This window comes from Abramis brama (assembly GCF_963993115.1).
Source record: "Abramis brama genome assembly, chromosome: 5".
NCBI lineage: Eukaryota > Metazoa > Chordata > Actinopteri > Cypriniformes > Leuciscidae > Abramis > Abramis brama.
Window position 1 is genome coordinate 13,928,377 of NC_139967.1, and position 26,243 is coordinate 13,954,619.

The 26,243-nt window shown below is 38.5% G+C and overlaps 3 protein-coding genes across 8 annotated transcripts in view; 2 read left to right on the forward strand and 1 right to left on the reverse strand.

Annotated features, from left to right (window-relative positions):
* Positions 1-365: 365 nt before the first annotated feature.
* Positions 366-4,795, reverse strand: LOC311082715 (uncharacterized protein). The gene is made up of 3 exons (XM_084113759.1): positions 4,609-4,795; positions 4,030-4,198; positions 366-2,468 (listed from the first exon to the last, which is right to left on the reverse strand). The coding sequence occupies exons 2-3, from the start codon at positions 4,187-4,189 to the stop codon at positions 1,828-1,830; spliced, it is 801 nt and encodes a 266-aa protein (XP_083969885.1). The 5' UTR covers positions 4,190-4,198; positions 4,609-4,795; the 3' UTR covers positions 366-1,827.
* A 533-nt stretch (positions 4,796-5,328) lies between these two features.
* On the forward strand, positions 5,329-8,614 carry hmgn7 (high mobility group nucleosomal binding domain 7). Of its 2 annotated transcripts, none has more exons than XM_084113951.1 (6): positions 5,329-5,520; positions 6,385-6,411; positions 6,794-6,823; positions 7,114-7,161; positions 7,281-7,388; positions 7,720-8,614. In XM_084113951.1, the coding sequence occupies exons 1-6, from the start codon at positions 5,506-5,508 to the stop codon at positions 7,777-7,779; spliced, it is 288 nt and encodes a 95-aa protein (XP_083970077.1). In that variant the 5' UTR covers positions 5,329-5,505; the 3' UTR covers positions 7,780-8,614. The 2 variants fall into 2 exon arrangements, with proteins under 2 accessions (XP_083970077.1, XP_083970078.1); XM_084113952.1 differs by having other exon boundaries at positions 5,360-5,520; positions 7,284-7,388.
* A 1,536-nt stretch (positions 8,615-10,150) lies between these two features.
* Positions 10,151-26,243, forward strand: part of brwd3 (bromodomain and WD repeat domain containing 3) — a 17,905-nt gene continuing 1,812 nt past the window's right edge. The window contains exons 1-40 of one of the 5 annotated variants that reach the window (XM_084113946.1): positions 10,151-10,308; positions 10,444-10,502; positions 10,588-10,617; positions 10,760-10,819; positions 11,450-11,600; positions 11,762-11,860; positions 12,281-12,441; positions 12,730-12,951; positions 13,896-13,996; positions 14,103-14,173; positions 14,312-14,412; positions 14,604-14,644; positions 14,764-14,868; positions 15,001-15,154; positions 15,272-15,406; positions 15,886-16,014; positions 16,129-16,354; positions 17,097-17,231; positions 17,491-17,674; positions 18,246-18,336; positions 18,555-18,725; positions 18,859-18,935; positions 19,744-19,948; positions 20,055-20,153; positions 20,264-20,371; positions 20,505-20,629; positions 20,877-20,959; positions 21,573-21,684; positions 21,780-21,841; positions 21,932-22,087; positions 22,244-22,364; positions 22,482-22,607; positions 22,720-22,795; positions 22,963-23,013; positions 23,122-23,265; positions 23,405-23,557; positions 24,475-24,623; positions 24,726-24,802; positions 25,249-25,395; positions 25,826-26,243. The exon at positions 25,826-26,243 is cut by the window's right edge and continues 1,812 nt beyond it. In XM_084113946.1, the coding sequence (XP_083970072.1) occupies positions 10,275-10,308; positions 10,444-10,502; positions 10,588-10,617; positions 10,760-10,819; positions 11,450-11,600; positions 11,762-11,860; positions 12,281-12,441; positions 12,730-12,951; positions 13,896-13,996; positions 14,103-14,173; positions 14,312-14,412; positions 14,604-14,644; positions 14,764-14,868; positions 15,001-15,154; positions 15,272-15,406; positions 15,886-16,014; positions 16,129-16,354; positions 17,097-17,231; positions 17,491-17,674; positions 18,246-18,336; positions 18,555-18,725; positions 18,859-18,935; positions 19,744-19,948; positions 20,055-20,153; positions 20,264-20,371; positions 20,505-20,629; positions 20,877-20,959; positions 21,573-21,684; positions 21,780-21,841; positions 21,932-22,087; positions 22,244-22,364; positions 22,482-22,607; positions 22,720-22,795; positions 22,963-23,013; positions 23,122-23,265; positions 23,405-23,557; positions 24,475-24,623; positions 24,726-24,802; positions 25,249-25,395; positions 25,826-26,243 (4,949 nt within the window). In that variant the 5' untranslated portion in view covers positions 10,151-10,274. The remainder of the gene's footprint in view (positions 10,309-10,443; positions 10,503-10,587; positions 10,618-10,759; positions 10,820-11,449; positions 11,601-11,761; positions 11,861-12,280; positions 12,442-12,729; positions 12,952-13,895; positions 13,997-14,102; positions 14,174-14,311; positions 14,413-14,603; positions 14,645-14,763; positions 14,869-15,000; positions 15,155-15,271; positions 15,407-15,885; positions 16,015-16,128; positions 16,355-17,096; positions 17,232-17,490; positions 17,675-18,245; positions 18,337-18,554; positions 18,726-18,858; positions 18,936-19,743; positions 19,949-20,054; positions 20,154-20,263; positions 20,372-20,504; positions 20,630-20,876; positions 20,960-21,572; positions 21,685-21,779; positions 21,842-21,931; positions 22,088-22,243; positions 22,365-22,481; positions 22,608-22,719; positions 22,796-22,962; positions 23,014-23,121; positions 23,266-23,404; positions 23,558-24,474; positions 24,624-24,725; positions 24,803-25,248; positions 25,396-25,825) is intronic. The other 4 variants (XM_084113949.1, XM_084113948.1, XM_084113947.1 and 1 more) reach the window with 4 other exon arrangements.

The window sequence follows — 26,243 nt, forward strand, 5'->3', positions numbered from 1 at the left end:
AAGTGGTAACATTTATAGATGTCATTACACAGTTTACACATGATAGCATGACTTTGGTTCCTCTTCTAAACATACCATGCTGATGGAAGCTTACAATGGAAGAGCAGAGGAGAGGGGAGGATTGTGGATGAGTAAAAAGAAAAGAGGCACTCCGCTATTACATTGGACTTGTTTGTGGGTTTTCTGAGGGATTTGCAGTTGGTCACAATTTGTCAGTCTATGAGGTCTGGAAAGGATGAATTAGCATTTATGAAAATGAAAATTAAAGGAATGTTCTAAGTTAAACAAAAGTTAAGCTCTATTGACAGAATTTGTGGCAGAATGTTGATTATAACAGAAAAACATTTTAAACATTATAACAGAACTGTCCCTCAGTTTTTTTTATTATAAAAAAAGCACAAATTGCAGTTACAGTAATAATTACATAGGCAATTTAGTATTTACAATGGAAGTAAAGAGTTCAGCAATCTGGAAAGTCTAAATATAGAAATGTGAGACTCGTGTTTGTTAAAGCACTCATATGAATAATAAAATAAAAAAAACATTCATCATTCACTACTATTCTATCTGTAAGGTAGAAGCCAAAATCATACTTTTGAGGTGGGACTATTTAATAGGTGGCTGGATGAATGTCTGGTTGTGCATTACTACTAATAATATAATTAATAATAATAATTCCTGTGGGTGGAGTTTGCTCCATGTTAACACAGGGCATTACAGATAGTTATGTCACATTGCTTGTGGATATCATGCTAGATAGCAGGTACATAATTTATAAGTAAACTACTGTCCAAAAGTCAGTTAAAAAAAAGAAAGAAAGAAATTAACACTTTTATTCAGCAAGGATGCATTAAATTGATCAAAAGTGACAGTAAAGACATTTATATTTGACAAAAGATTTCCATTTCAAATAAATGCTATCAAAAAAATCCTACAAACAAATTATATCACAGTTTTCAGAGTTTTTTCAGAATTGCTAATAATAAGAAATGTTTCTTGAGCACCAAATCAGCATATTAGAATGATTTCTGAAGGATCATGTGACACTAAAGACTGGAGTATTGATGCTGAAAATTCAGCTCCATGAAATAAATGACATTTTACAATACAACATATTTCACAATATTGCTGTTTTTACTGTATTTTTGATTGAATAAATTTAGCCTTCATTGTGAGCATAAGAGACTTCTTTAAAAAAAAATACTGACCCCAAACATTTGTACAGTAGTGTGACTTTACATAGACAAGGTCACAAGTTATCACACCCTGTGATAACATGTATATGCGCCAGAGAAACAAGCGTGCAGCCATCTTTAGATTTTTGTCTTTACACTTTCGTTTTTGCGCTAGCTCATACTTCTGTTGCATTGCTCTCTGAGAGTAATAAGCTTGTGATATGGATTTACCTATTGTAGAGTTAACGAAAGTTATCATGAGCATTGTAATGTTTTAAGTGGATGTCGTAACAAATGTCAGTAGACCGGGAAGAATTTAAAACGAGCGGTTCATTCATAAATCCGTAAGATCTTACCATCATACTGTGGAAATACAAACCAGAAAAGACAGAGCACGAGCGCAATGCTGAAAAGGGGCGGGGCTACATAAGGTCTATACTTTTGAAACACTGTGTATGTTAATGTTCATTAGTTTTGCTTTACAAAAATCCTGGCATGAGTCAAAACAAATCTCTGGTAATCAACATGCCACAAATGATGTGGGTACTGAACGCAGAACATTCCTTTAACAACACAGATAACTTTAAAATACTTGTGTGTTGGTCAAAAGACAGGAAGTTTTATGAGGGCAGGAGTGTGTTTATAAGTGTGGCTACTCATCTTCTGAAATTCGCAGCACAGGTGAGCTGAAGTGGGAGGTGGCTGGAGCTGAGCAAGTGCTCAAGTATCGCACAACATTATTGGATGAAGAATCCAGCTCTTCTTCCTGACTGGTTGTCTGTTCTTTGGCTACAGTCAGGCTGGTGGGCACCAGTGCCGGCATGACGTCAGCGCCCAGCAATGAAGATCCGCAGCACGCCATGTTTTGCATATGCTGACAAAACACCTCCAGCATTTGGACCTCCAGATAGCCGTTCAACATGGAGTTGGTGAGCCTTCTCTCCCAGCCTGGGCTACTCTTCATGACAAGATACCCCTCGTCCTGCTGGCTTACACCCATTTCTTGTTGACTTGGCTCCAAAGAAGGCTCCAGAAAGATCAAGTCCTGAGATTGAAGCAGTGGCCCGTCGTCCGGTGGGTTAAGCAGGTCTGGGTTATGAGGACTCCAGTGCTCCAGTCGGTCACCTGCAAGCCGGAGGTCTGGATAGTCCTTGTAGAAGCTGGGACAGCACCAGGAGCAATACAGAGTCATGCCCAAGTGTTCCTCCCTGCTACAGCTGAGAATGGGCATAGCGTTGCTGGGTGCAGAGGACCGGCACTGCCTTGGCTTTTCCAGGCCTTCGGGCCTGCCAGCTGACATGAAGAGAGAATGTTTTAGGCACCGCTATAACCAGCCTCATCTTAACATAGCACAAAATAAATAGACAATTTTTTAAAAAATTTGTAGGAAAGTCCAGAGTTTGGAGCTCACTTGATACACTGAATGACAGTTTGAATGTCTCCATACAAATGCCGCTTTTGTGCAATTCCAAAATGAGGAAGTACTTGGAATTATTTTCTTAATTTTCCTTTTTATGGACCTTTTTCGGCTGTATCTGTGTCACTGTAGCTGTGAGCCACTCAACTGAATTGAAATATTAGCTTAAATGGACTTGGAATTTTGTTGGTTTATTCTATTGCACAATATTATCACTTAAAGTTGGCATGAAACTGAAATTACGATCATCTTTTATTCTCTATTGTTCTGTTTATATGAGTGACAGGTTCTTGAATAAGACATTTTCAAATTTTTTTAAATAATAATCTCAAATTGATTAGATTGTTGTCGTTTGTGAGTGACAGGTTGCTGGAAGGGAATCGTCACGGCAAGTGGGAAGGGAAGTTAAAGTTTTTGACTTAAGATTACGAGGACATATGAATTTTTTAAATAATATAATTTATAAATAATAATAATAATTTATAATTAACACTGCAATATTTCATTAAAAATAAGAATGGACCCTTTTCACATTTCCAGGGTTCTCAGAAGCGGAAGTCAGCATAGTTGGGTAAACTTCTATAGCAGTGAATGGGAGATGACAGCAAATATAATTTTTGTATTTGCATTTGCTCTAAAAGCAAAAGAAAAATTTTGTTATAGTTTTTCCACAACTTTCCAAAAGAGGGAAAAAATATAGAGATAGATTTCAGCAGTCAGAAGAGAGAAAGATGTCCAATTTGCCATCACTTCCTTAGCAGTTGTATTAGAAACAGCATTGCAGCGTTAATTCGTTTTTTCTGTCATTTACTGCCAAGGTAATATCACTCAAAGTATAGAGTTATAAATGTGTGTTACATTTTTTAATAATGAAAATATTCAAAACTTTACTAGATTTGCGATGTTCAAAGTCCGTGAAAAAGGGCCATTGTCAATTTTGATTTCATGGTGACTTTAAATACATAGTTCACTCCAAAATATATATATTTTAAATGTCACTGTTTACTCACCCTCATGTCAAAAACCTGTAAGCATTTTTTGTCTTCATAAAATGAAAGTTGTTTTGGATTTTCATTGAATGGACATATAAACAGTTGAAACATTCTTCAAAATATATTCTTCTGTGTTCTGCATAATAACTAAAATCATACAGCTTTGTAACGACATGAGGGCATAAATTATGACAGAATTTTCATTTTTGGGTGAACTATCCTTTTAACCACATGCTCAAATGTAACACCTGAATTTAAGTGGCTTTTCAGTTTGTGGGTTAAAATTATCAGCAGCACCACACTTCCTTCCTGTATTTTATTTTTGTATTTATTGACTGTTCCCAGGACCTGGGCCACATTCATAGTCTATAAGTGATACTTATCTACTTTATGTTATTTTTAACACAACCTCACCCTAATAACCCAGAATTCTGTGGTCTCTCACCTCTCACAGTTCGTGGTGTCAGAGGTGATCTGGCAGTGGTGTGTGTCATGCAGGGGTCGGGACAGGTCGTGAGGGTGGATGAGAGTGTGTGAGACCGTCCATCATGATTTGTTGTGTCTTCTGTGCAGTTCAGAATATGAAGGAAAGCTTCTCCGAGCATGATAGCCACCTACGCACACAAACACAGATCGAGCTCCAGTGAATATACATTTTAATATTTACTCGAAGAAGAAACTTGAATCAAATACAAAAACAGAGTATAATCATACATAAAAGGGCAAAATTAAACATAAAAAAGGCATAAATTAAATCAAACTGAAATGAGGAATTAAAAAGAACTTAATGACAGAGTAAAGTGCATACTGACAGCACTTCCTTCCTTAATAAGTTCTTTAATAAAATCTAAAATTAATAAAATCCTTTCAGAATATAGAAGATTACTCCAATTTATGTAATCAGATCACACGAAATACCCCAAATAAACTGTTCAAAAACCTTTAGACAACCAGTTAAGAAAACAAAATAGCCTAGTCACAACTATCTATTTATAAAGAATATAGATATCTATAAGAAACTTACCAAACGTTTTAGAGTGCTGTGCCTTTTTGTATGGTTGCAGAAAAACGGAAATCTCAAGAGTGACAGTAATGCTCAGTAATGTCCAATCTATAGTGTCACTTTCAGATAGTTCTCTCATCTATATATCTGTCTGTCTGTCCATATATCTATGTCTGAGATGTTTTCTCTGAGCTGGCGTCTCTGATCTGGGTAGCAGCAGAGGAAGTAAGCAGTTATAGATCACAAACCCTGACACACACACACCCAAACACTTACACAGATTAGGCCTCTGCTTGAACAAAGCAGAAGTGAGAAAAGTCTTGTGGCTCCTCTTCTCTATTACAGATTGCCACATGTGACTGCAATTTCATGTTTCATTATATTTGCACTTCGGAACGTTTTCATAGAAAGAGCTCATAACTAAGATAAGCTGCTCATCTGCTTAAAAAACCCTTCACAGATGCAGATATAGCATATACAGACATAGGAGGGTCTGACTTTATTCCTGGGGTTAAACGTGAGCTTTTCCTTTTCACATCAATACTGTATGGCAGAGCATTATTTGGTGCAGAACGCACTCATATCAAATTATATTTTTAACATGTTGGGAGGGAAACTGAACAGGAAGGTCCGCCGTTGGATTTACACCTCAGGATTTCGCGCGTAAAAGCACAGCGGAGGTAAGAATCTGCCTCTTCTGTGGAGGACCCAGAAGCCCGCTGATTGGACAAGCGGAACATCAGTCACAACATGGCCCCGCCCCCACCCTCCCATTCAACCACTGGCTCTCTAATGTAGCCCTGTGTTTACTACAGAATTAGTGCATAGCGGACGACAGTCTCCTGAACTGTGAACTACGAATCACAAAAGATAACCTGTTAGTTTTGCATAAAAGAAGAAAAATATCCCAAACTCAACATGCCCAAGAGAAAGGTATGTAGAAAAGCCGAGCGCGGCGCACGGCTACACTTTTGCCCTTACTAATCAGTCGTGAAATTAGGAAGCCCTCGAGACAATGTTTTTTTAATAAAAATCCAGGCGACTTCTTTAGAATCAGTGGGCAGATAAAAAATCGTTGTTAATTTTGCGATTTTTTCTGCCGGACCGCGGTGTTTTAGTCGACGGTGGTGCGTTCAGCTGGAGGGTTTTAGTGGAGCAGAGCTGTGCTGAAGCTCGACTTGATCTCATGCCCGTGGAACCGCAGCCATGCTGCCCTCTCTCTCTCTCCATCTCCAACACAGCGCGACGTGAAAACCGACGATTATAAGCGCAATCGTGGCCCAGGCGCTGTAAAATGGGGATTAAAAAATAGCTGGATAACTCTAATTTTCTGAATGGTGGTAATTTTGCGAAAAGGCGCTCGCGTTTTTAAACAATTTTAACGCATTTTCTTTGTTCGCCATGGAAGAGGAGTGTCATAACGCCTGCTTGCCGCCAGGTGTCAGCGTTGAGGCGGGATAATCGCGCCCCTCCTCCTTATTCAAATGTGTGAAGCCTGTGAAGTGAAATGCCTTCGTGCAAAATAATAAATAAAAAATCGGCTCACCATTTTTCACTGCCGTCCGCTGACTTATAAATAAACTTATTCGCAAAGCCTCTCTGATCAAAGTTATTTGAACTTTAATAGAGCTAACCACACGTTTTTCAGCCACCCCAGCATGTTGCTCACATTTACAAACATGCAGAACAGCAGATCCCAATGTTTCTACAAGTTGCCTTTTTGGTTTTCCCGCCATTTATGTTAATAAAATTATAGATCATGTTCTAACTTATGATATTTGTTTTGTTCTTTTGCAGGGAACTGATGGAGAAGTCAAGGAGGAGGTACTGAAAGAATATTCTAAGAATATTTCTTAAGCAATTTTTGGTTGCAAATTTTAAGTAATCGCAACCATTACAAATGCATTACTTAGGCTACTCTATATCTACATTTACACTTATTTATTTAGCTGGCACTTCTTGAATTACAATTACTGAATCGAATTACAAACGAGAAACACCACAAACAATTTGTCATAAGAGCCAATAATAGCCTTTATGTAGTACTTTAAACTGTGCTGAGTTTAAAGTATAAGCTTGCTTGGTACACAAAGAAGGTGAAATGGAGAGAAAGAACAAGATTTTTTAAATAGGCGTTACAGTAAGTATCTGTTCTCTCTTACCTGCCCTCAAATAAATAGATTTTTTTTCTTTCTCCCTTTTGTAGCCTCAGAGAAGGTCTGCTAGATTATCGGCGGTAAGTTGTTTTCTTTTTAAAGAGATTTTTAATGTTACCATTATATAATTATTTTATTTTTAAGAAGTCCTCAAATGTCTTCAGGAACTTTAAACATAGTTTCGGAAATTATTAGCACTGTCTTGCCAGACTTTTCCGTTAAGATGATCTGTAAAATTCAGGATAGGGCAGAACAACAAAGACCATTCTGTGCTCTATTTTAACTGTTCATATGTTCATTGTTTAGGTATGCATTTTTCTTATCAAACAGTAAGTTTGTGAATTAATCATATATTTTCTTTTCCCTTCAGAAACCAAACCCTCCAAAACCTGAACCCAAACCGAAAAAAACTCCCAAGGTACTTGTAGTAATTACACTTTTAGTGAACACACTTTTACTGATACTCTGTGTCACTTGTTTCCATGATTCGGATTGCTCTATAGTCATTCTTTTCCCCCGTCTTTTCCTCTCTGACAGAAGGAGAAGGAAGTGAACGATAAAAAGGAAGAGAAAAAAGCAAAGGCAAAGGCTGAGGAATCCAAGGAGGAGAATCAATCAGAAAATGGCGAGACTAAGACCAACGAGGTAAAAAAATAATAATAATATAATATATACACACACACACATCGGTCTACCTCAAATCATACATACACTTTATTACTGTCATTATTAAACAACCTTTACTTGGCTAGTCCTTTGAAAGAAAAAGAAGAAAAAAAACGTTTTAATTCTTCCTAATAACATTTTAAAAATACTAAGTAACATAGTTCAATTAATTCCCTATAATGAAGACATTGATAGCCTAAACTAAATTGAATTTTCCAAATGTCACCTCCTCTGTTTGTAAAGAATGATTCTGATTGGTGCAAAGGCATTCCTGCTTGATTCTCATGGGTTCGTCCCTTTTATTACACAGGTTGAGAAAACTCCAGAAGAGGAGGGAGAGCCCGAGAAGGAGGACCCGAAGACAGAGTAGCACCACGCCTGTCCATCCATCCGTCCATTCTTTCTCTTTCCCCCTTTCCTTTCTTTTATCTTCCTCTCTTTCCCAGTTTTCTCTCCCTCTCCAGCTCTCTCAACAACCTCCTCTCTGCCCATCACCACCAGAAGAATATTTTTATCAGCGAATTTGTAAATACTGGTTCAGGTTTTTAGCACAAAAAACAAAGCTGACTAAACAAGTCTTGTGTTCGGCCGCGGCTGTATCAGGTGTTTACAACACGAGAGATGTGGGAAAAGGCGGCATCTTTCTTTCGTTTAGTTGATTTTCTGATTTTAATTCTTTCCTTTTTTCTTTTTTTCTTTTTTTTTTAAGCGGATGGTCTGTAGCTTGGTTTTGGAGTGGGAGGTGGGAGGAGGCTCTCAGTCTGTATGTCCGTTAGTGCTTGTGATGTTGCTCTGGAGTCTGTAACGTTTCTGTACGGGGTTTGTTTTATTTTTCTTTTAAATGTAATGGATTGTCTTTAAGAAAGAGGAATGAGTTCAACAAATGTAGAAGAAAAGAAAGAAAACAACTAAAGACTGCTTACATTCCAGGTTCAGCATTAGATGGTGACTCCTGGCGTTTTTAAGAATCATACCACCTTTGCAATTTGTTGAAACATGTAACTGGGCTTTGTTAGGAGGCCAGAAAAACCCTTCTGTTATTATAGAGGACTTTTTTGAAATTACAGGATTCAAAGAAAAAAAAATTTAAGCGTTTTTTGGAGTTTTTTTAACACTGAAAATTCATCTGTGAAAAAGTACTTAGTGTCCCCTATAATTCTCTCGGTCTCACTCAATAAAATCCATCATTGGAGTTTTCCTCATAATGTCTGCTGTGGTCTTTTTCACTGATTTGGTCACTATGTATTAAATACTGTCTTAAATACAGAGTTTCTCTGCATATGCTGTTCTATAATCAGTTATCAAGTGTTTATAACAGTGGTTGATGCAATAATCTAACTGCAATAGCGGATTTCACCACTGGTTCACGTTGCATTTAAATCTTAACAAATGATCCTAATCACAACAGCTGAGACAAACACTGTAAATGCAAATATGAAAACTAGTTGAGCCATAACTTATGAGACAAAATAGGTTTTTACTCTTAAAGTCATTGCATACATTGAAAAAAAAAAACGGTGCTAATGGATGAGTATTTTCTCAAGCTGAGACGTTCTTAGGAATCATTAATACACTAAAACTGTCATCCCGAACAAATATAAGAGGTTCCAAAAATGAAGAGAAAATCTTATTTCTCTGGATTTAAAGATTTGTTTGCAACTATTTTCCATCATTGAAAGAGTAAAAGGCCTGCAGATTTGCTGGGATTATAAGGGACTTTTTGAAAAGACTTTGTTTATTTGTACTTTTTCCCCTCCCCAATTTTATTGGTGTGCATTGCTTTATTTATTTATTTGCACATATGAATGCCATTATAAATGTATATTTTGTTTATCATCTTGAATAAAAAGATTCTGAGACAAACTGGATGGAGAGCAAAAAGGATTCAGTGAAAACAACAGTCACCAAACACTTTGTGGCTTTAGAAATTATTTTTTATTTAGTTAGAAATTTGAGTGTCCCTTAGACATTAAAACTGCACATAAATGCATTTTAGATAGCTTTGAAAGCTATGATTCCGACCCTTGCTGTGTGTCTCTAGTTGATGAATGAATGCAAGCATCCAAGACCTCTTAAGTTTGAGTCATCTGAGAGGCGACACACTGACAGCCTAACATATTCTGCTCTGCTCTTCATAACTATGCAGAAAACATCATATCAGGACAAATAATTTGCGTACTAACATTTTAATAACTTTATTGTAATAAATCAGAGGTATCATGGACATTACATAATAAAGTGAAACATGCAATAAAGAACAAACAAAAAAAACAAAAAAAAACAGGGTGAATTATTTCTACATATATCCAACAGGTTTACATTTTGTTAAAGAACTAAAATGTATGATGGGTGTATTTTAACACTTATTCGATAAATGCACATTACATAATTGTATTACGTAATATTTATAACCCATTCCTTACATAACACCATGTATATGGCACATTGATTGTAGTATGGAAATGTTCAGATGTTCAGAGTATGGAAATGTTCAACAGATCTTATGTTTAACCCACACACGCTAGACCTGTGATCCTCAATATGATGTTAAACAAGGAATGCGCCCTTTTACTGCAATACATCTATGTTTTGGTTTCAACAAATCACCCAACAGGGACCACGGACCAGCACACCATGCAAAATGTCCGCCCGTGGAAATGGTGAGCTCACCTGTGCGCTCTCAGAGCGCCCCTGGCGGAGGAGCGCGGTACTGCACTGACACTGGCGTGCGGCCGCCGCGCGGGGGCGCTCAAACAAAGCAGCGCGAGCGGCGGCTGCAGGCCGAAACGCTGAGAGCAAATACAGCACAGGCCGCTCTTAGCAAGCAGAGCCTCACCAACCTCCATTCACCGCCCGGACCGGGCCATGGCGGCGGAACCGTGCTCGCAGATTGAAGCCGGTGGGCACCTCTCTGGCGTTTTTTCTGCGTCTTTATCGCTAGAAAGACTTTAAGCATTGTTTTAGCATTAGCCTGTGAGGCTAAGCTAGGCTAAGCTAAAGCTAATGATCGCTGTTGTTGTGTTTCTCTCTGCAGAACTTTATTACCTGATCGCCAGATTCCTGCAGTCAGGACCATGTCAGAAATCCGCTCAGGTGAGACGGAAAATGGCTTGTGAGTGTCGGTGTGTAGCAATGATTGTGTGTTACGGTGTGTGTGTAACTCTGTGTGTTTTTGTAGATGCTGCTGCAGGAGATGCACGAATATGAGGTGAGTTTCATGCCTCCTCTCCCACTCTAACTCGTTATTTCTCTCCAATATCCCAACATCAGCATCTCCTCCTCATCTCAGCGCGGCTGCGTGTATAAATCCCGCATGTGATGTGTTTTCCCCCCGCTGTGTTTCTGTGCAGATCATTCCGAAGCGCTGGAGCTGGGATGGAAAGCTGTTTAAGCGAAGCTTTGAAGACTGGGTGAGATTAAATAAACTATCGCACACATACACGCACGTGAAGTACAGTACTAAACTCTCACAGGTGCTTGGCTTAATTTATATTACAGTGCATAAAAGCACTGATGTGAGAACGTGGTGCTAGCGGCGAGGATTTGAGAATTTTTATATTATACACGGGTCTATATTATAGTGCGGGAAAGTTTTGATTTTAGGAATTTAAATTTAAAGTATTTGTTTTGAAATGAAAGGCTTTGTACGTGCCGGCCGGGGGCGTTACTGCAGCGCAGATATATCGAGAGCGGATTGGTGGGTTGCTGCGTCAACCAAAGGCGGCAGCCAATCAAACCTCAGTTGCTACTTAGGAGACGAAAAAGATGGGTGGAGAAGGCGTCTGATTGGCTGAAGCTTGTGGAGGGGAAAGGGTGGTCTTTCGGGAATGATATGGGAAATGTTGGTGAAATAAAGCAAAATTCACGCTAGTTTATTACTATAATATAACCTTAAATTATAATAAAATACAATATATTCTTTAATACTTTAATATAGTATGACTCATTGTTATTTCTATGCAATTTTTAATCCTAATGCAAATAAGATTTGCTGTGTCTTTTAAAGCACCTTATATATCAATGACCTCTGTATGTTTCAGGTGTTATTAAATCAGCACATACCTGCGGATTACCTGTTGCGTGTGTGTGAGCAGATTGGCCCACTGATAGATAAACACATTCCTCCCAGTGTTCCTGGAGTACACAGTTTACTGGGCACCGGACGACAGTCTTTACTACGGACAGCAAAAAGTGAGATGTACTCAAGATCACTACATAGAGTGAACAATGAGAACCTTTCTCAGTTATTCTGTACTATAAAGACTTGAGAATAGCACACAAACACATTAACACTTTACTTTACGTTAATTTTCTCGTTCTAAAACAATTCAATCTTTTGTTCTCTCTCAAAGGTTCTTCTCATACAGTATGGAGTGGTTCTGCAGTAGTCGCCCTGCACAGGGGACGGCCCCCAGAACCACCTATAGACTGTGCCAAACCACCAAATATAGGTAAGTCCTGCTAACTAAATGGTGTAGGGTGTTGGTGCTGGCTGTTTTTGGGTTCAGTTTTAGGAATGACTAATTGGGTTTGTGCACAAAGTGTCGAATTGAAAATAGTGCTTCATGATAGCTGATTAAAGTAGGTATTAAATTATTTTTTATTTATTTTTTTACTTTGTTTATTCAAAGTGTCATAACTCGCATCTCAAAATCCAATCAACGACCAATGGATAGAACCAAGTCCCTGTCCTAAACCTATTTCTTATTTAAGAGTGATTTCATTGCGACTTCAATGTTGTTCTGTTGATGATCTGTTGTTGAATGAATTTCACTGATTTAGCATGTTATTTAGTGATAGAATAATGTCCATCGGTGTAGACCAGCTTCTGTTGTTCCGTTGATTGTAACAGTCTAAATCTCTCTGCTCAGTGTCAATCATGGGTGCTCGCCAAAAAACAGGAGTGGCTCGATTTGGCCACGCTTTCCCCTCCTGCACCTACCAGCACATGAAGATGCATCGGAGGATCCTGGGCCATCTCTCATCAGTGTACTGTGTGGCATTTGACCGCACTGGACGGCGCATTTTCACGGTAAAGAGGATGTGTGTAACACTCAGAAATTTAGGATAGGGCATCAAATGGGCAGTAACTGGGCCTGATTTAGACATAAAAGTGAATTGTGTAATATTGTTGACTCCTGTCCTAGTTTAACATGCAGAGACAATTACAAGCCATGCACATGCATTTTTAATGTCGTTTTCATGCCATTGCTCAGTTTGCTGCTAAATACTAATGCAGGAAACACTGGTGTCAGTAGTTTTGTAATATGTTCTGTGTGTGCGCTTGTAATCAAGGTTTATGCACATGTGTTTCTGTCAGGGTTCTGACGACTGTCTAGTGAAGATCTGGGCAACAGATGATGGCCGTCTGCTAGCCACTTTGCGTGGACACGCGGCAGAGATTTCAGATATGACCGTGAATTTCGAGAACACACTCCTCGCTTCAGCCAGTTGTGACAAGATCGTCCGCGTGTGGTGCCTGCGTACCTGTGCACCTGTGGCTGTATTGCAGGGGCACACAGCCTCCATCACCTCCATACAGGTGTGTGAACACAAGTTTTCTTTATAGAGGCACAAAACCTTCACCATCTCTGCTCCTCTCTGGTGGAATGAGCTGCCTACCTCCACACAAACATCACACCTTTTCTTTTTTCTTGATTCCTAATCTTAATATCTAATAAACTTGGCAGCTCAGTTTTCAGTGTTTGAGATCTGCTCGCTTCACAGTAAATGCTTTTCCACATGAACTCATCTCTGTATGCGCTGTGAGTGTAGGTCGCTTATAACATGCATTTAGGAATGCAACATGCACCAACCAGTACTTGTAATGAGAAGTGGTTAAAAACCATCTGTTGTCAGCAAAAGAGAAACTTTAAGGGCTCTCTGCAGCTTTTTCGTCAAAAATAAAAGTATGATGGCTTATTGTTTAAAAATTAAGACATCTAAAAATACAAATTGAAATTTTACAGTTGTACTGTAAAATAAGTTTCTTTTTTGAATATTACCTATCATGCAGTGTGTAATATGGCTGTTTGTGAATGTAAAAGGTCTGCAGAGTTTTAAAGATCAACATGCACAACATAAAGTTAATGTCTCCTAAAAGAAAGAATCGCTGAAACTGCTGAAATGAGTCGTCCATCTTTCCAATCAAGAGTAGAGAAGGCTCTCAGAAAGGAGAGGTTTAAACTTTAGAGAGACAATCTTCGAACAAACCATTTTCAGACTCTTTGAGAAATGAGGTGGTGTGCAATGTATGTTTAAAAAAAGTAAGTGTTTTTTTACCTTGGATGAATGTAAACCTATTGTCGGAGACCTCAAAAACATAATTAGGATAGGATCCTTTAAATAGCATAATAGGGGCACTTTAAGTATTCTTTATTTTACAGTAACCCTCCCTCCCTCCCCAGAATGGTGATTGCTTTAGTAGGTAGCATTAATTCAGATGTTTTTGGTGCTTAAAGGATATTTTTCTGTCTGTCTCTGCAGTTTTCTCCATCAGCATTAGGTTCCTCTCGGTATCTGGCCACCACTGGAGCTGATGGCATGGTGTGTTTCTGGCAGTGGAACTCACTCAGCATGAAGTTTGTGTAAGTGTCATTTGTACGTTTTAAATGACACATTTTGTCTGAAGCCTGTGATTCACTTTTATTATTCAGAGTAACTTTGCAATAAGCTGTGTGTTTGTGTTTGCAGTGAAAAGCCTGTGAAGTTCATGGAACGTTCTCGTCCCGGAGTTCAGATATCCTGCAGCTCCTTCAGCTCTGGTGTGTTAACCCACACTTACACTCCAACTTCCAAACACTCAATGATCTGATTCAATTAAACTTTTTTTCATGTCTCTTTATTATCTTCTCATGATCAGAGTCAGATTATAATTCTGACATTGTGTCCTTTGACCCCAGGTGGAATGTTTCTGGCCACTGGAGGCACAGATCACATGATCAGAGTTTACTACCTCGGCACAGAGACGCCTGTGAAGTTTTCTGACCTGGACTCCCACACGGTGAGAGCGAGAGAAATAGAAAAGGAAGCCAGTGGACACACAAGAAAACGAGCGATAGTGATAGAAAGGAGAATAATAGACAGAAAAAAACAGAACTTGTAAAAAATAATGTAGAATGGAAATGTTAGAAATGTGCTGATTTAAAAGTTTAATTAATTTTAATGCATGTTTTTTATTTTTTTGTTTTACAGGATAAAGTTGTTGCTATTCAGTTCTGCAATAACACCGACAGGTGAGTTTTTGATATGTTATGGTTCCTTTTGTGCTTGTTCATTGGGATGTACCATAATCTTTATTGATTTTTGGGTGTTTTTAAGTGTGTTTGTGTGTTGGCTGCCTCTGTATCTCCAGTCTCAGGTTTGTGAGTGGTAGTCGGGATGGTACGGCTCGGATTTGGCATTACCAACAGCAGGAATGGAAGAGTACTGTGCTGGACATGACCACCAGATTACCAGGGTCAGTGTGTGTTCTCAAGCACAGTTTGGACTGAATCTAATTGTTAACATTAAATATTGTTCTTTTGGAGATGTAGTTGGTCCTTGAATTGGATTTTTTACATCTATGTGGACATATGTATTGTGTTCACAGGAGTGCTGTGATATCAGGCGACGATAAATCGACAAAGTTGGTGGTGACCATGGTTGCGTGGGATCGTTGCGATCGTTCCATCATCACAGCTGTTTCAAACTGCCTCCTCAAAGTCTGGAGCTCAGCAAATGGCCAATTACTACATGTGCTGTCGGTATGTGTGTGTGAGAGGCAGAATTCAGTCTGTTCCTTTCGGTCCTTGTTTTGTAATTCATTGGAGGAACTTTCTGTGACTGTACAGATTATATAGGCAATGTTTATCTGTCCATAGGGTCATGATGATGAAGTGTTTGTTTTGGAAGCTCACCCCTTTGACTCACGGATATTGTTATCGGCTGGTCATGATGGGAACATCTACATTTGGGACCTCAGCAAAGGCCAGAAGATCAGAAACTTTTTCAATATGGTGAGATGACATGATAGATCTGCAGTTTCAATTTAAGCTTATTAAAAAAAAATAGATGGACCTGTAAATATTACAGGTATAAATGACCTTTTAAAATATATAAATTTATTATATATATATATATACATATATATATATACATATATATATATACATATATATATACATATATATATATATATATATATATATATATATATATATACATATATATATATATACATATTTTTTAAATAATAAAATGTATTAAAATAGAAACCAGTTATTTTAAATTGTAATAGTATTTCACAACATTACTGTTTTTACCTTTATCAAATAAAATGCAGCCTTGTTGAACACAAGACTTCTTTCAAAAAACTTTAAATAATCTTACTGACCCCAAACGTTTGAACTGTAGTGTATACTACAGTCTAGATTTTGATAAAAATACTGCTTATCACAGTCATTGAATTATTTTCTGTCTCTTTTCTTTCTTTCAGATTGAGGGCCAGGGACATGGTGCTGTTTTTGATTGTAAATTTTCAATGGATGGGCAGCACTTTGCCTGCACAGACTCTCATGGTCATCTTCTCATCTTCGGCTTTGGGTGCAGTCAGCCTTATGAAAAGGTGTGTGTGTGTGTGTGTGTGTGTGTGTGTGTCAGATTTGTGGTATTGTTTGCCTTTTGTGCAGTTGATCGAATCCACTCTTGTTCACATTCCAATGCTTCTCTCTGCTTTCAGATTCTAGACCAAATGTTCTTCCATACGGATTTCCGGCCATTGATCCGGGACTCCAATAACTTTGTTCTAGATGAGCAGACGCAGCAGGCACCCCATCTTATGCCTCCACCTTTCCTGGTGGACGTAGATGGGAACCCCCACCCACCTCGCTGCCAGCGCCTGGTGCCGGGAAGAGAAAACTGCAAAGAGGAACAGCTTGTGCCACAGCTCGGCTACATGGCTAATGGTAAATTTATCAGGTTTACATGGCTAATAACAAATGACACAAAGCTTCGCTTCACGATTAATAAATTGTAAAGCCATAGTAATAATTAGTAATTATGTTTTAATTGTCTTTTTTTAATTATATTAGTCATAGATTTGCACAACTAATTATATCCAAGTTAATAAATCATTTCTCAAGTAAGATGTAAGAAAACATCCTGCTTTGCTCCATGGTAATGGAATTTCAGTTGCCTATACTATTGACATGAAACTTGCATCTTCAGCCGACAAAGGTTAAATCCCATCTGGCTAGTGCGTTTCCCGTAATGTTTAAGCATTAGGTCAGTAGGCGGTCTTTTTGTGGCTGTTCAAACGCATTCGACCACATTAGCGCATCTACACTACGAAAGCAATCCGGTCGAATGCGTTTTCGACTACCTCTGGAAGTTGTCGAAAGTGGACAAGCTCAAAATGTTTTAGACCCCGTTTACACCTGTATTTAGCATCATCCGCGTATGATCAGATCGATGAAAACTCAATTTAACTTACGACTTAATTATAACGACTTAATACCAGATGTAAACAGGGCCTTTGGCTCAAATTTATTTCCTATTGAAAGCTATGAAGATGAGGACCTCATTAGGGTTCATTTTAAATGAAAACCTCCCTGTTCTTACTGTCATGTCATGTGTAGTCCTTTTATTCGAGGACTGGTCTAGTGTTTAGTCTAAATTAGCTTGTTGAGAGTCTTTTAATGTTTTTAGGTGATGGCGAAGTGGTTGAGCAGGTGATTGGCCAGCAGACCGCAGAGGATTCTCAGGAAGAAAGCCCATTGGATGACCTGATTAGGCAGCTCCAGCACCAGCAAGATGAGCATCGCAACCCAGGAAATCCTGCAGGTGAGGACAAGCCACAGTTAACCCTTCGAAATGTTTTACAGCATTCTCATTGGTTTGCTGGCGAATTTTCTTATGCTAAAATTATTACACATTGAAGAGGGAAAACTGCACAGAATGTAATTACTATACTATATGATTTGGATTTTTTTTTTATATTAAAATGTATTTTGCATTTTAAGACTGGCACCTGTTGGCTTAAAGGTCACTTATGTGAAAGCTGTTAGTTTAGAGGTTGTGACACTTAAAGCTGTTGGATCAGTAGGTGCTGAAGTGGCAGGTGGTCCTCTATCACCCCCTAACGTCGGGCTGCGACGTAGCGGACAAGTTGAGGGTGTACGGCAGATGCACAACAATGCCCCCCGCAGTCAGATGGCCACTGAGAGAGACCTGTTGGCATGGAGCCGGCGCGTAGTGGTTAATGAAGTCCAGTCTGGCATTTTCAGGTACGAATATGACAATTAAACAGTTTTCAAATCTGTGATGTGAATAGTGTGGTCAAACTGAATTCAACTGGTAGTGCAATATTGTATATATACAGTATGTAGAATATAATGTTACATCCAGAATTTATTATTTAAAGTGTAAACGCAGATAAAACTAAGAGAAAAACAGATTGAATAAAGAATGCGACATACTAAATGGATTGGTTTTGTGCTGGCTGTGCAACTCCGTTTCTTTCTCACTTTTGCGGATTACATATCTTTGCGTTATTTTTCTCAGGTTATGTAAGAGCAAACCATTAGTCAACGAAGCAAAAAAGCTAAAACTAGCAGCTACTATAAACAATTGACCCCTTTGTCTGCAATCTAAGATAAAAGATAAGGATTTAAAAAAAATAATAATAATATTCTACACAATACAATTGATTTGAAAAATGTATATGGAATTATAAGATTTTAACAATATACAAGACTTTTCCAGGTCTAGAAATCCCACATGGACACTAAACTGTCCATGTAGGTTTCTTGTGAACGGCTTTGTGAGCTCAAACCCTGACGTGATGTGTTTGTTTAGAGTGATGGAGGACAGTAGGTTTGCTAAAGGAGAGGTGGAAAGGAATTTCTACAACATTGAGAAGAAGAGAAAATCTGCACCCACAACAGGAGTGAGTTTAATACACGTATGCACACAAACAAAGTTGTCAGATGTTGTTCATTTCTACTGTTTGTTACTGTTGTTTCTTTTTAAAGATACATTGATCTTGCCATGAAATTAGCCATAGATGCTGGTATGGCAATAAAAACAAACAAACACACAAACATAGTCACTTTTTACTTTGCCAGTCTAGAGTAAAAACCTAACTTTCTCCCCATCTATCTGTAGAGCGAGCCGGTGGGTAACAGCGTCCGCATGTTACGAAGGCCTCAGCGCAAGGCTCAGCAGAGGAGACACACATATCAGACCCGCTCGACTCGAGATAGGAGACGCAGCTCAAGCGTGCTCTCGTACAGCCGTAACGAGGAAAGTGAGAGAGAGTCCGACAGTGAAGCAGAGGTAAGACAGCAGTTTGTGTTTGGCCTCAAACTCTGCTCATCTTTTATAGGCCATCAAGATATACATTTATTTTTCAGCGCTAGTTTTGAAATGCTTTATTAAATATGCAACATTTCTGTATGTGTGCACCTAGCAGGAAGAGGACCAGAATGAGAACAGTGATGGGTCATCTGATGGTGAAGCTCAGTGGGAGAATGACAGTAGCTCCAGGTTCAGTCTCCAATTAGTCACATATATTTCACAACATAAAACAATATCAATAATGCAAATGAAGCCTTGTGAAGTTGGTCTAGAACTGGCTTAGGTTTAAATTTTTTCATTTTTAGTTTTTAACTTCATATGGAATTAAACAAAGTCTAAGAACATGCATTTTATTTAGGGATTCACAATATATTGGCAGATATTAGAGATTTTATTTATTGGTATCATTCTTTTTTTTTTTTTTAAGGGTTACTTCACCCAAAAATGAAAATTCTGTCATCAATTACTCATCCTCACGTCGTTACAAACACAATTGGAGAAATTTTTAATAAAATATGAGCGATTTCCGTCCCTATCAGTTTATATGTGAATCAAAGCCTCAATTCAATCTGTTCATCATCATCGAGTCTCTTCAGAAAATTTGGGCTAAACTGCTCCATTCATATCGATTAGATTATATTAAATATTTTTTTTGTGTTTCGAAGATGAACGAAAGTCTTAGGGTTTGGGTTTGAATTTTAATTTTTGATTGGACTAACCCTTTAACTTAAGTTATTTCTTAAAAACACAAAAATTTGTAACACTGACTATAATTTTTAGCAATTCTCAAATTGAACATTCATTAGGCAAAATAGTAAAATTACTATAAAAGTAGTACTGTTGTATATTTATTAATACATTTTTTGTTTGTTTTTAGTAGTCTTTCAAAATGAGTTGATTTAGTGTTTAACTTAATCTTATTAGCTGTTTGATCATGGTTTGCATCTTTTGATTTTGCTGTTTATTTTGCTCTTTCCTGTTTGAATCTGTTTTACAGTGACTCTTCCAGTGAGTATTCCGATTGGACAGCAGATGCGGGAATCAACCTCCAGCCCCCCAAACGAACAACCAGAAGGCCGGCCCCTGTCGCCGGGAGCAGTAGCTCTGAGGATGAGGAAGGGACAGGGCAGGGAGAAGGGGAGGCTGAGAGAACGAGTAGACGGACTGAAAAGAAAAAGAAACTGAAACAGACTAAACAGCGTGTGAGCATCCATTCATCATTCATTCATTCATTCATTCATTCATCCATCCATTCATCATTCATTCATCCATATTTTTTCTATTATAATAATGTGTGTCTGTGTTTAGTCTGTGCCTGCTGGAGAATTAGAGGAATGGTTGCCCCCCTCTTGGATCATGGAAACAATTCCAAGACGATCACCTTTCGTACCTCAAATGGGAGATGAGGTGAGTTCCTTTAAATATAGACATGCTCACTAAATGACCAGAAATAAGTACAAGGATTTGCATTATGCATGCATCTTTCTGCAGTCATTTCTCTCTCTGTCTCTCTGTAGTTGATATATTTCCGTCAGGGTCATCAAGCATATGTCCGAGCCGTGTGTCGTGCCAAAACCTACAGCATGAATCCTCAGAAACAGCCCTGGAACCGCTTGGATCTCAGGGTAAGAAGTTCATTTCCTGTCTCATGATCATTCTCACTTGTTATTAGGCATAATCTGGTCTGCATCACACGTGGTTGACCCATTCTGCAGGCAGACCAACAGGAACATGTATGTTGTTTGTTTGTTCTCTTAGGATCAGGAGTCTGTAAAAGTAGTGGGTATTAAATATGAAGTCGGGCCGCCAACTCTGTGCTGCCTCAAACTGGCCTTCCTGGACCCCACCTCAGGGAAAATGACCAATGAATCCTTCAGCTTGAAGTATGCATGCTTATATTTGCAAAAACACACACCGGCACATTTTGTTAGATTTGTATTAATTTATTTATGAATTATTTGTGACAATACACTTGCTTTTTTACTGGGATTGTAACATTATTGGTTTTGGAATAGCACAATAAAAAACAAAAAATACTAAAATACTGATTAATAAATTTAATATGGATGTTAGGATAAGATTCTTCATGAATATGAGATTAATGATGGCTGTCTCTATCTCTCTCTTTAGGTATCATGATATGCCTGATGTCATTGACTTTCTGGTGCTACAACAGATTTATAATGAGGCCAAAGCACGAAACTGGCAACCTGGTGTGTTTGTGTTTTAAATTGTGTTGCATGCAAGAGTCGCTGAAGCTAGTGCTCAAGCTTAGGATTTGGATATGAACAAACCTCTACCCAAAGTATTGAACTTCAGTTTGCTTGTGCTGAGGCTATAAATGATGCCTCAAATCGTGTGGTTTGTTGAAGAGAGGTGCACTATTACTTTTCGTGATTGAGCTTACAATTTGCACTTCACTGTTTTCCAATTTCCACACACACTACGCTTCAGATCGCCAGTGACAGACTTATGCGTGCTGTTATTATTAGATAATTATATTTTGCAGCAGCCCACAATCCAATTATTTATCCCGACTTTATGCAGATTGCAGACCTTTAACCTGAGTCATACAAGAATATCATAGAGACTCGTGGGTGGGCTTTTTTTGATTTGAGCCAGTAAACGACCACCCAGAACATGCTATTAACTACGTAGCATCATGCTATAAAACATGCGGAATGCCTTAGTGACTGCATAGCGTTATTATTCTATTAATGCTGTTGTGGTAAAGACAAAAGTGTGTAGGTTTCTGAAATCTAATTTTATGATGATCATAAATTAACATGTAAGTTGCAAATAACAGCTTTGTATATGTGTGTGCAGGTCACCGTTTCAGGAGCATCATTGATGATGCCTGGTGGTTTGGTTCTGTGGAGTGTCAGGAGCCATTTCAGTCTGAATATCCAGACAGCCTGTTTCAGTGCTACATTGTCAGGTACATGGGTTTGATACCCGCTTTACCAGAGTATGAAGTTAAACCTTTTGCTGATTATTGCTGTAAGTATCAATAATTGGTGTGTTATTTTGCAGGTGGGATAATGGAGAGAGAGAGAAGATGAGTCCGTGGGATATAGAGCCCATACCTGAAGAAGGTACTGACACACTTTACTTCACCCATGAGCTCTGACAGTAAATCAGCATCACATTCTGGCATGTCTAATGGTGTGATTGACTGTCCACAGCTCAAGTCCCAGAGGATACTGGGGACAGTGTCCCGGTCACAGAGGACGAGCTTCAGTCCCTACTGTACAGCCCACGGGAAGGAGAGTGGGGGCTGCACACACGAGATGAGGAGTGCGAGAGAGTAATCGCGGCCATAGATCAGCTGCTAACGCTCGGTATCACAAGTGCACACAAACCACCCAAAATTTTAATTTAAAAACTGATTAAAATTCAGTAAAACAGTCATTTTGTGAAACATTATTGTGATTTAAAATATCTATTCATAATATAGCATGTTCCTTGCTTTAATTTTATTCTTGTGTGTTTTACAGATGTGGCAAAGGCGTTCTCCTGCCCTGTAGATTTGAGGGAATATCCGCTGTACTGCACTGTTGTGGCCTATCTCACCGACCTCAGCACCATCAGAACAAGATTAGTGAACCGTTTCTACAGGTATACTCAGTCCTTAACCTCACTGATAGCATTATCAGACAAAAATGAGTGCCCCGTTCCTCCAGGTACACACACAGACAACTGCTGGAGTTCTGACGCCTCTGTTTGTATGTGTAGGCGAATCTCAGCACTTATGTGGGAAGTGCGTTACATCGAACACAATGCTCGAACATTTAACGAACCACAGAGCCCCATTGTCACAGCAGCGAAAACGGTCAGCGACGTCCTGCTGCGTTTCATCAGGTCAGAGAAAACACGATCACTTACACATTTTTACATTACGATCCCCCTGGTTCACCTGCTGGGCTCAGTGACCATGCTTAGCTTTTTCATTTTATTGTACATGTGTCTGTAGGGATCAAAGTTGTACAGATATTTTGGATCTGCACAATAAGATGAAGACCGAATTCAGCAGTGCAGAAGAGGAAGAGGTGAGCTTGGGAGTCTGTGTGTGTGAATTATGTGTGTACAGAGCTCAACAATAAGTATGTCTACTGACCCAGGACCAGTGTCCCTAAGCTTTGGGAAAGCTGTGGCCTGGTGTATATATTTTAGTGTGAAGAAGATGAACTCTTCAGTGTCTTTGTTTGTTTTCTAGGAGACTGTGGATGTGGACTCGGACACTCCCGGCACCTCCACTGGTCAAAGGGTGAGACAATTCAAGCACATGCATGTTCAATTAAGCTTTGTAATCTACTTATTATGAAAGCGTTATAGTACCAGGTGTGTTTTCTTTAACCCCTCCCACCATTTACAGAGGTCCAGTAATGTGCCTCAGAAGCGTGGCGTGGTCCTAGATATAAACGCATGGCACAGACAATGCAAAGAGCTTGTGAGGAGAATGATGGCAAGCCCAGATTCAGAGCCATTCCGCCAGCCTGTTGACCTCTTCATCTACCCGGTAGCTCATTCTTCCCTCTACGTTCTATCATTCCTTTCCTTCCTTTACTTTTCGTCTTATCCCTTTAACGTGTTGTCTGTCACTTCTTGTATTCCATGTTGGAAATGTTTCAGATCTAATCTTTTTCTCTCTGTATCAGGATTACCGTGATATTATAGACACTCCTATGGATTTGGGCACAGTCTCTGAGACCCTGATGGGTGGGAACTACGAGAATCCCATAGAGTTTGCCAAAGATGTGCGGCTTATCTTCAGTAATTCAAAGGCCTACACGCCCAACAAGAAGTCTAGAGTAAGACCAGCACCCTTTTTTTCCAGCTCTCCCGCAATCACACTCATCACTCTTATAATCAAGCAATACACGTTGTTAGGACGTTGTTTAGCTGTTTTAAATTCACTGTAAACCACAGCTTCATGGGGCTTATTGCTTTTATAAAACAATTAATCCATGAAAATATTTATTTTAATATTTAGTAATACTGATCTATTGAGGTCACAGGGTATGGTTGTGGAGTATTTTACAATGGCTTCAAACACGGCTCAACCAATCAGAATCAATGCCTGGAACTATCAGTTTTATAAACATTACTTTTACATTACTTTACAATGAATGAAATAATGAGATGTATTTTTTTTTTACTACATGTACACTATCGTTCAAATGTTTGGTCACAGCCTATTGTTTAAAAAAATAATAATAATAATTCAAATGAACTTTTTTATTCATTAAAGTATTCTGGAAAAATGTTTCCACAAAAATATCAAGCAGTACTGTTTCCAACTTTGATAATAATATGAAATGTTACTTGAGCAGCAAATCAGCATATCAGAATCATTTCTGAATGATTATGTGAGACTGGAGTAATGATGCTGAAAATTCAGCTTTGCCATCACAGGAATAAATTACATTTAAACGATTACGAAAATAATTGCTTTAATAATATTTCACATTATAACTCTTTTATTTTAATCGTGTATATGCAGCCTTGGTGAGCATAAGAGACTTATTTCAGAAACATAAAAGCTACTTCTATACTATTAACGAGTAGTGTATATGGTTGATATACATTTTTTTTCTAATATTGTTGTGCTATTAAAGATACCTTTTCTATATTAACTAAAACAGTATATTGCATTCATTCATAAAGTATGTTTTAGGCCTTTTGACAGTTGATCCACTGTATGACTCTGATATTGCTTTTTATTTAGATCTACAGTATGACTCTGAGTCTGTCGGCGTTCTTTGAGAATCAAATCATTCCCATAATCTCAGACTACAAATCCGCTGTTCAGAATCAGCGTAGGAGTCAACAGAGACTCAATTGCAGCAAGAGATTGCAGAGTTCCCATCCCAACAGGTAAAACATGTACACTCAATGTCAAATCATGGTACCGAGTCCACACAGATTGTTCTTTTTCTTTTTTGTTGATCCGTTTTAAACTTTTGTGTGTTTCGGCAGCCCCAAAGGAAAACAGAAATCTGTAAAGAAAACCTCCCTGACGACTCCAAAGTCCCGCTCAAGGAAATCCTCTCAAGGTGTGTAAGAGTCTTAGAGATGTTGTAATTACCAGTGGGAACTTGGGTTTTCTTTGATCCCTGACTTTCCAAATTGGGGTTGTCTCAAATCAACAATAATGGTAGAATAGAAATGTTAATGATCATAATAATGGTGAATTTAGTTTGCATTTCGTGAACTGTTGATGAAGAACAGGGATAAAGCTTGATTAAATGCTATTTTTAACCAGTTTTTGAGGTGATGGATTTATGAAAGCAACACTACATTTCCCATCATTTTCTGTGGGTGAAGATTATATATATATATATATATATATATATATATATATATATATATATATATATATATATATATATATATATATATATATATATATATATATATATATATAGTTTAGTAGTACTCAGCTAGTGAGATGCCACCTTTTTTTTCATGGGAGACTCAAAGTGTTTGCTTCTTTCACCAGATTTGAGTGTTGCACAAGCTGATGAAGACAGTCAGCCTTCCTCTTCATCCTCATCCTCTTCCTCCTCATCTTCCTCGTCCTTTTCATCAGAGCATGCAGGAGCCGACCGAGTTACACGCAGCCGAGGGACGCCAAGCAAAACCTCAGGTACACAAACAAACATGCTCTACCACTCAAAAGTTTGGGGTCAATACTTTGTTTTATAAAATAAATTAATACTTTTATTCAGCAAAAATGTATTATGCTGATCAAAAGTGACAGTAAAGACTTTTCTCATGTTACAAAAATTTCCATTTAAAAAATGTGCTGTTCTCACATCAAAGAATCCTGAAAAAAATTCATCAGTTTCAGCAAATCAGCATATTAGAATGATTTCTGAAGGGTCATGTGACGCTGAAAACGGTAATGATGCTGAAAATTCAGCTTTTCATAATGAATAGATAAAATTTTAAAACAAATTAGAATAGAAAACAAAACCGTATTTATGATCAAATGCAGCGTTGGTGAGCATAAGAGTGTATAATGCATATTGCAAAGAATTTTTTACCTCCTGATATTGACTGATATTGTGTCCCAGGTGGCAATGACTGCCTGCCAAATGGAGGTCGAAGTTCACGTAGGAGAGGAGCAGCGTTAACAGAAGAGGGAGAGGTCTCTGAATGTGAGAGTACCAGCTCGTCGTCCTCCTCAACATCCGCATCGTCCTCCTCCAAAACCTCGTCGTCTTCGTCTGAGAGCGACGACAGCGGGACTGAGGTGGGCGGCTTTGCAGACGGCGGCGATCATGACTACAGCAAAGCCCCGCAACAAAAACAGAAAGGAAAAGAGCCAGCAGCCTCTGTCGATAACGCAAAACGAAAGCGCAAAGGAGAAGAACAGACAACAGAACCTGAGAAACGAGCACGGCGGGCGGACGAAAAAGAAGAAGAGGAGCCTGAGGAAGAGGAAGAACCAGATGAAGAGGAGGAACCTGAGGAGGAAGAAGAGGAGCTGGA

What these genes read in the sequence shown, in the direction of transcription:
- LOC311082715 (XM_084113759.1), bottom strand. Translation starts at nt 4,189, where the DNA reads ATGCTCGGAGAAGCTTTCCTTCATATTCTGAACTGCACAGAAGACACA. An exon ending in GACACCACGAACTGTGAGAG is followed by an intron (nt 2,469 to 4,029) that starts GTGAGAGACCAC and finishes TCTTCATGTCAG; the next exon opens with CTGGCAGGCCCGAAGGCCTG.
- hmgn7 (XM_084113951.1), top strand. An exon ending in ATGGAGAAGTCAAGGAGGAG is followed by an intron (nt 6,412 to 6,793) that starts GTACTGAAAGAA and finishes TCCCTTTTGTAG; the next exon opens with CCTCAGAGAAGGTCTGCTAG. An exon ending in AACCGAAAAAAACTCCCAAG is followed by an intron (nt 7,162 to 7,280) that starts GTACTTGTAGTA and finishes CCTCTCTGACAG; the next exon opens with AAGGAGAAGGAAGTGAACGA.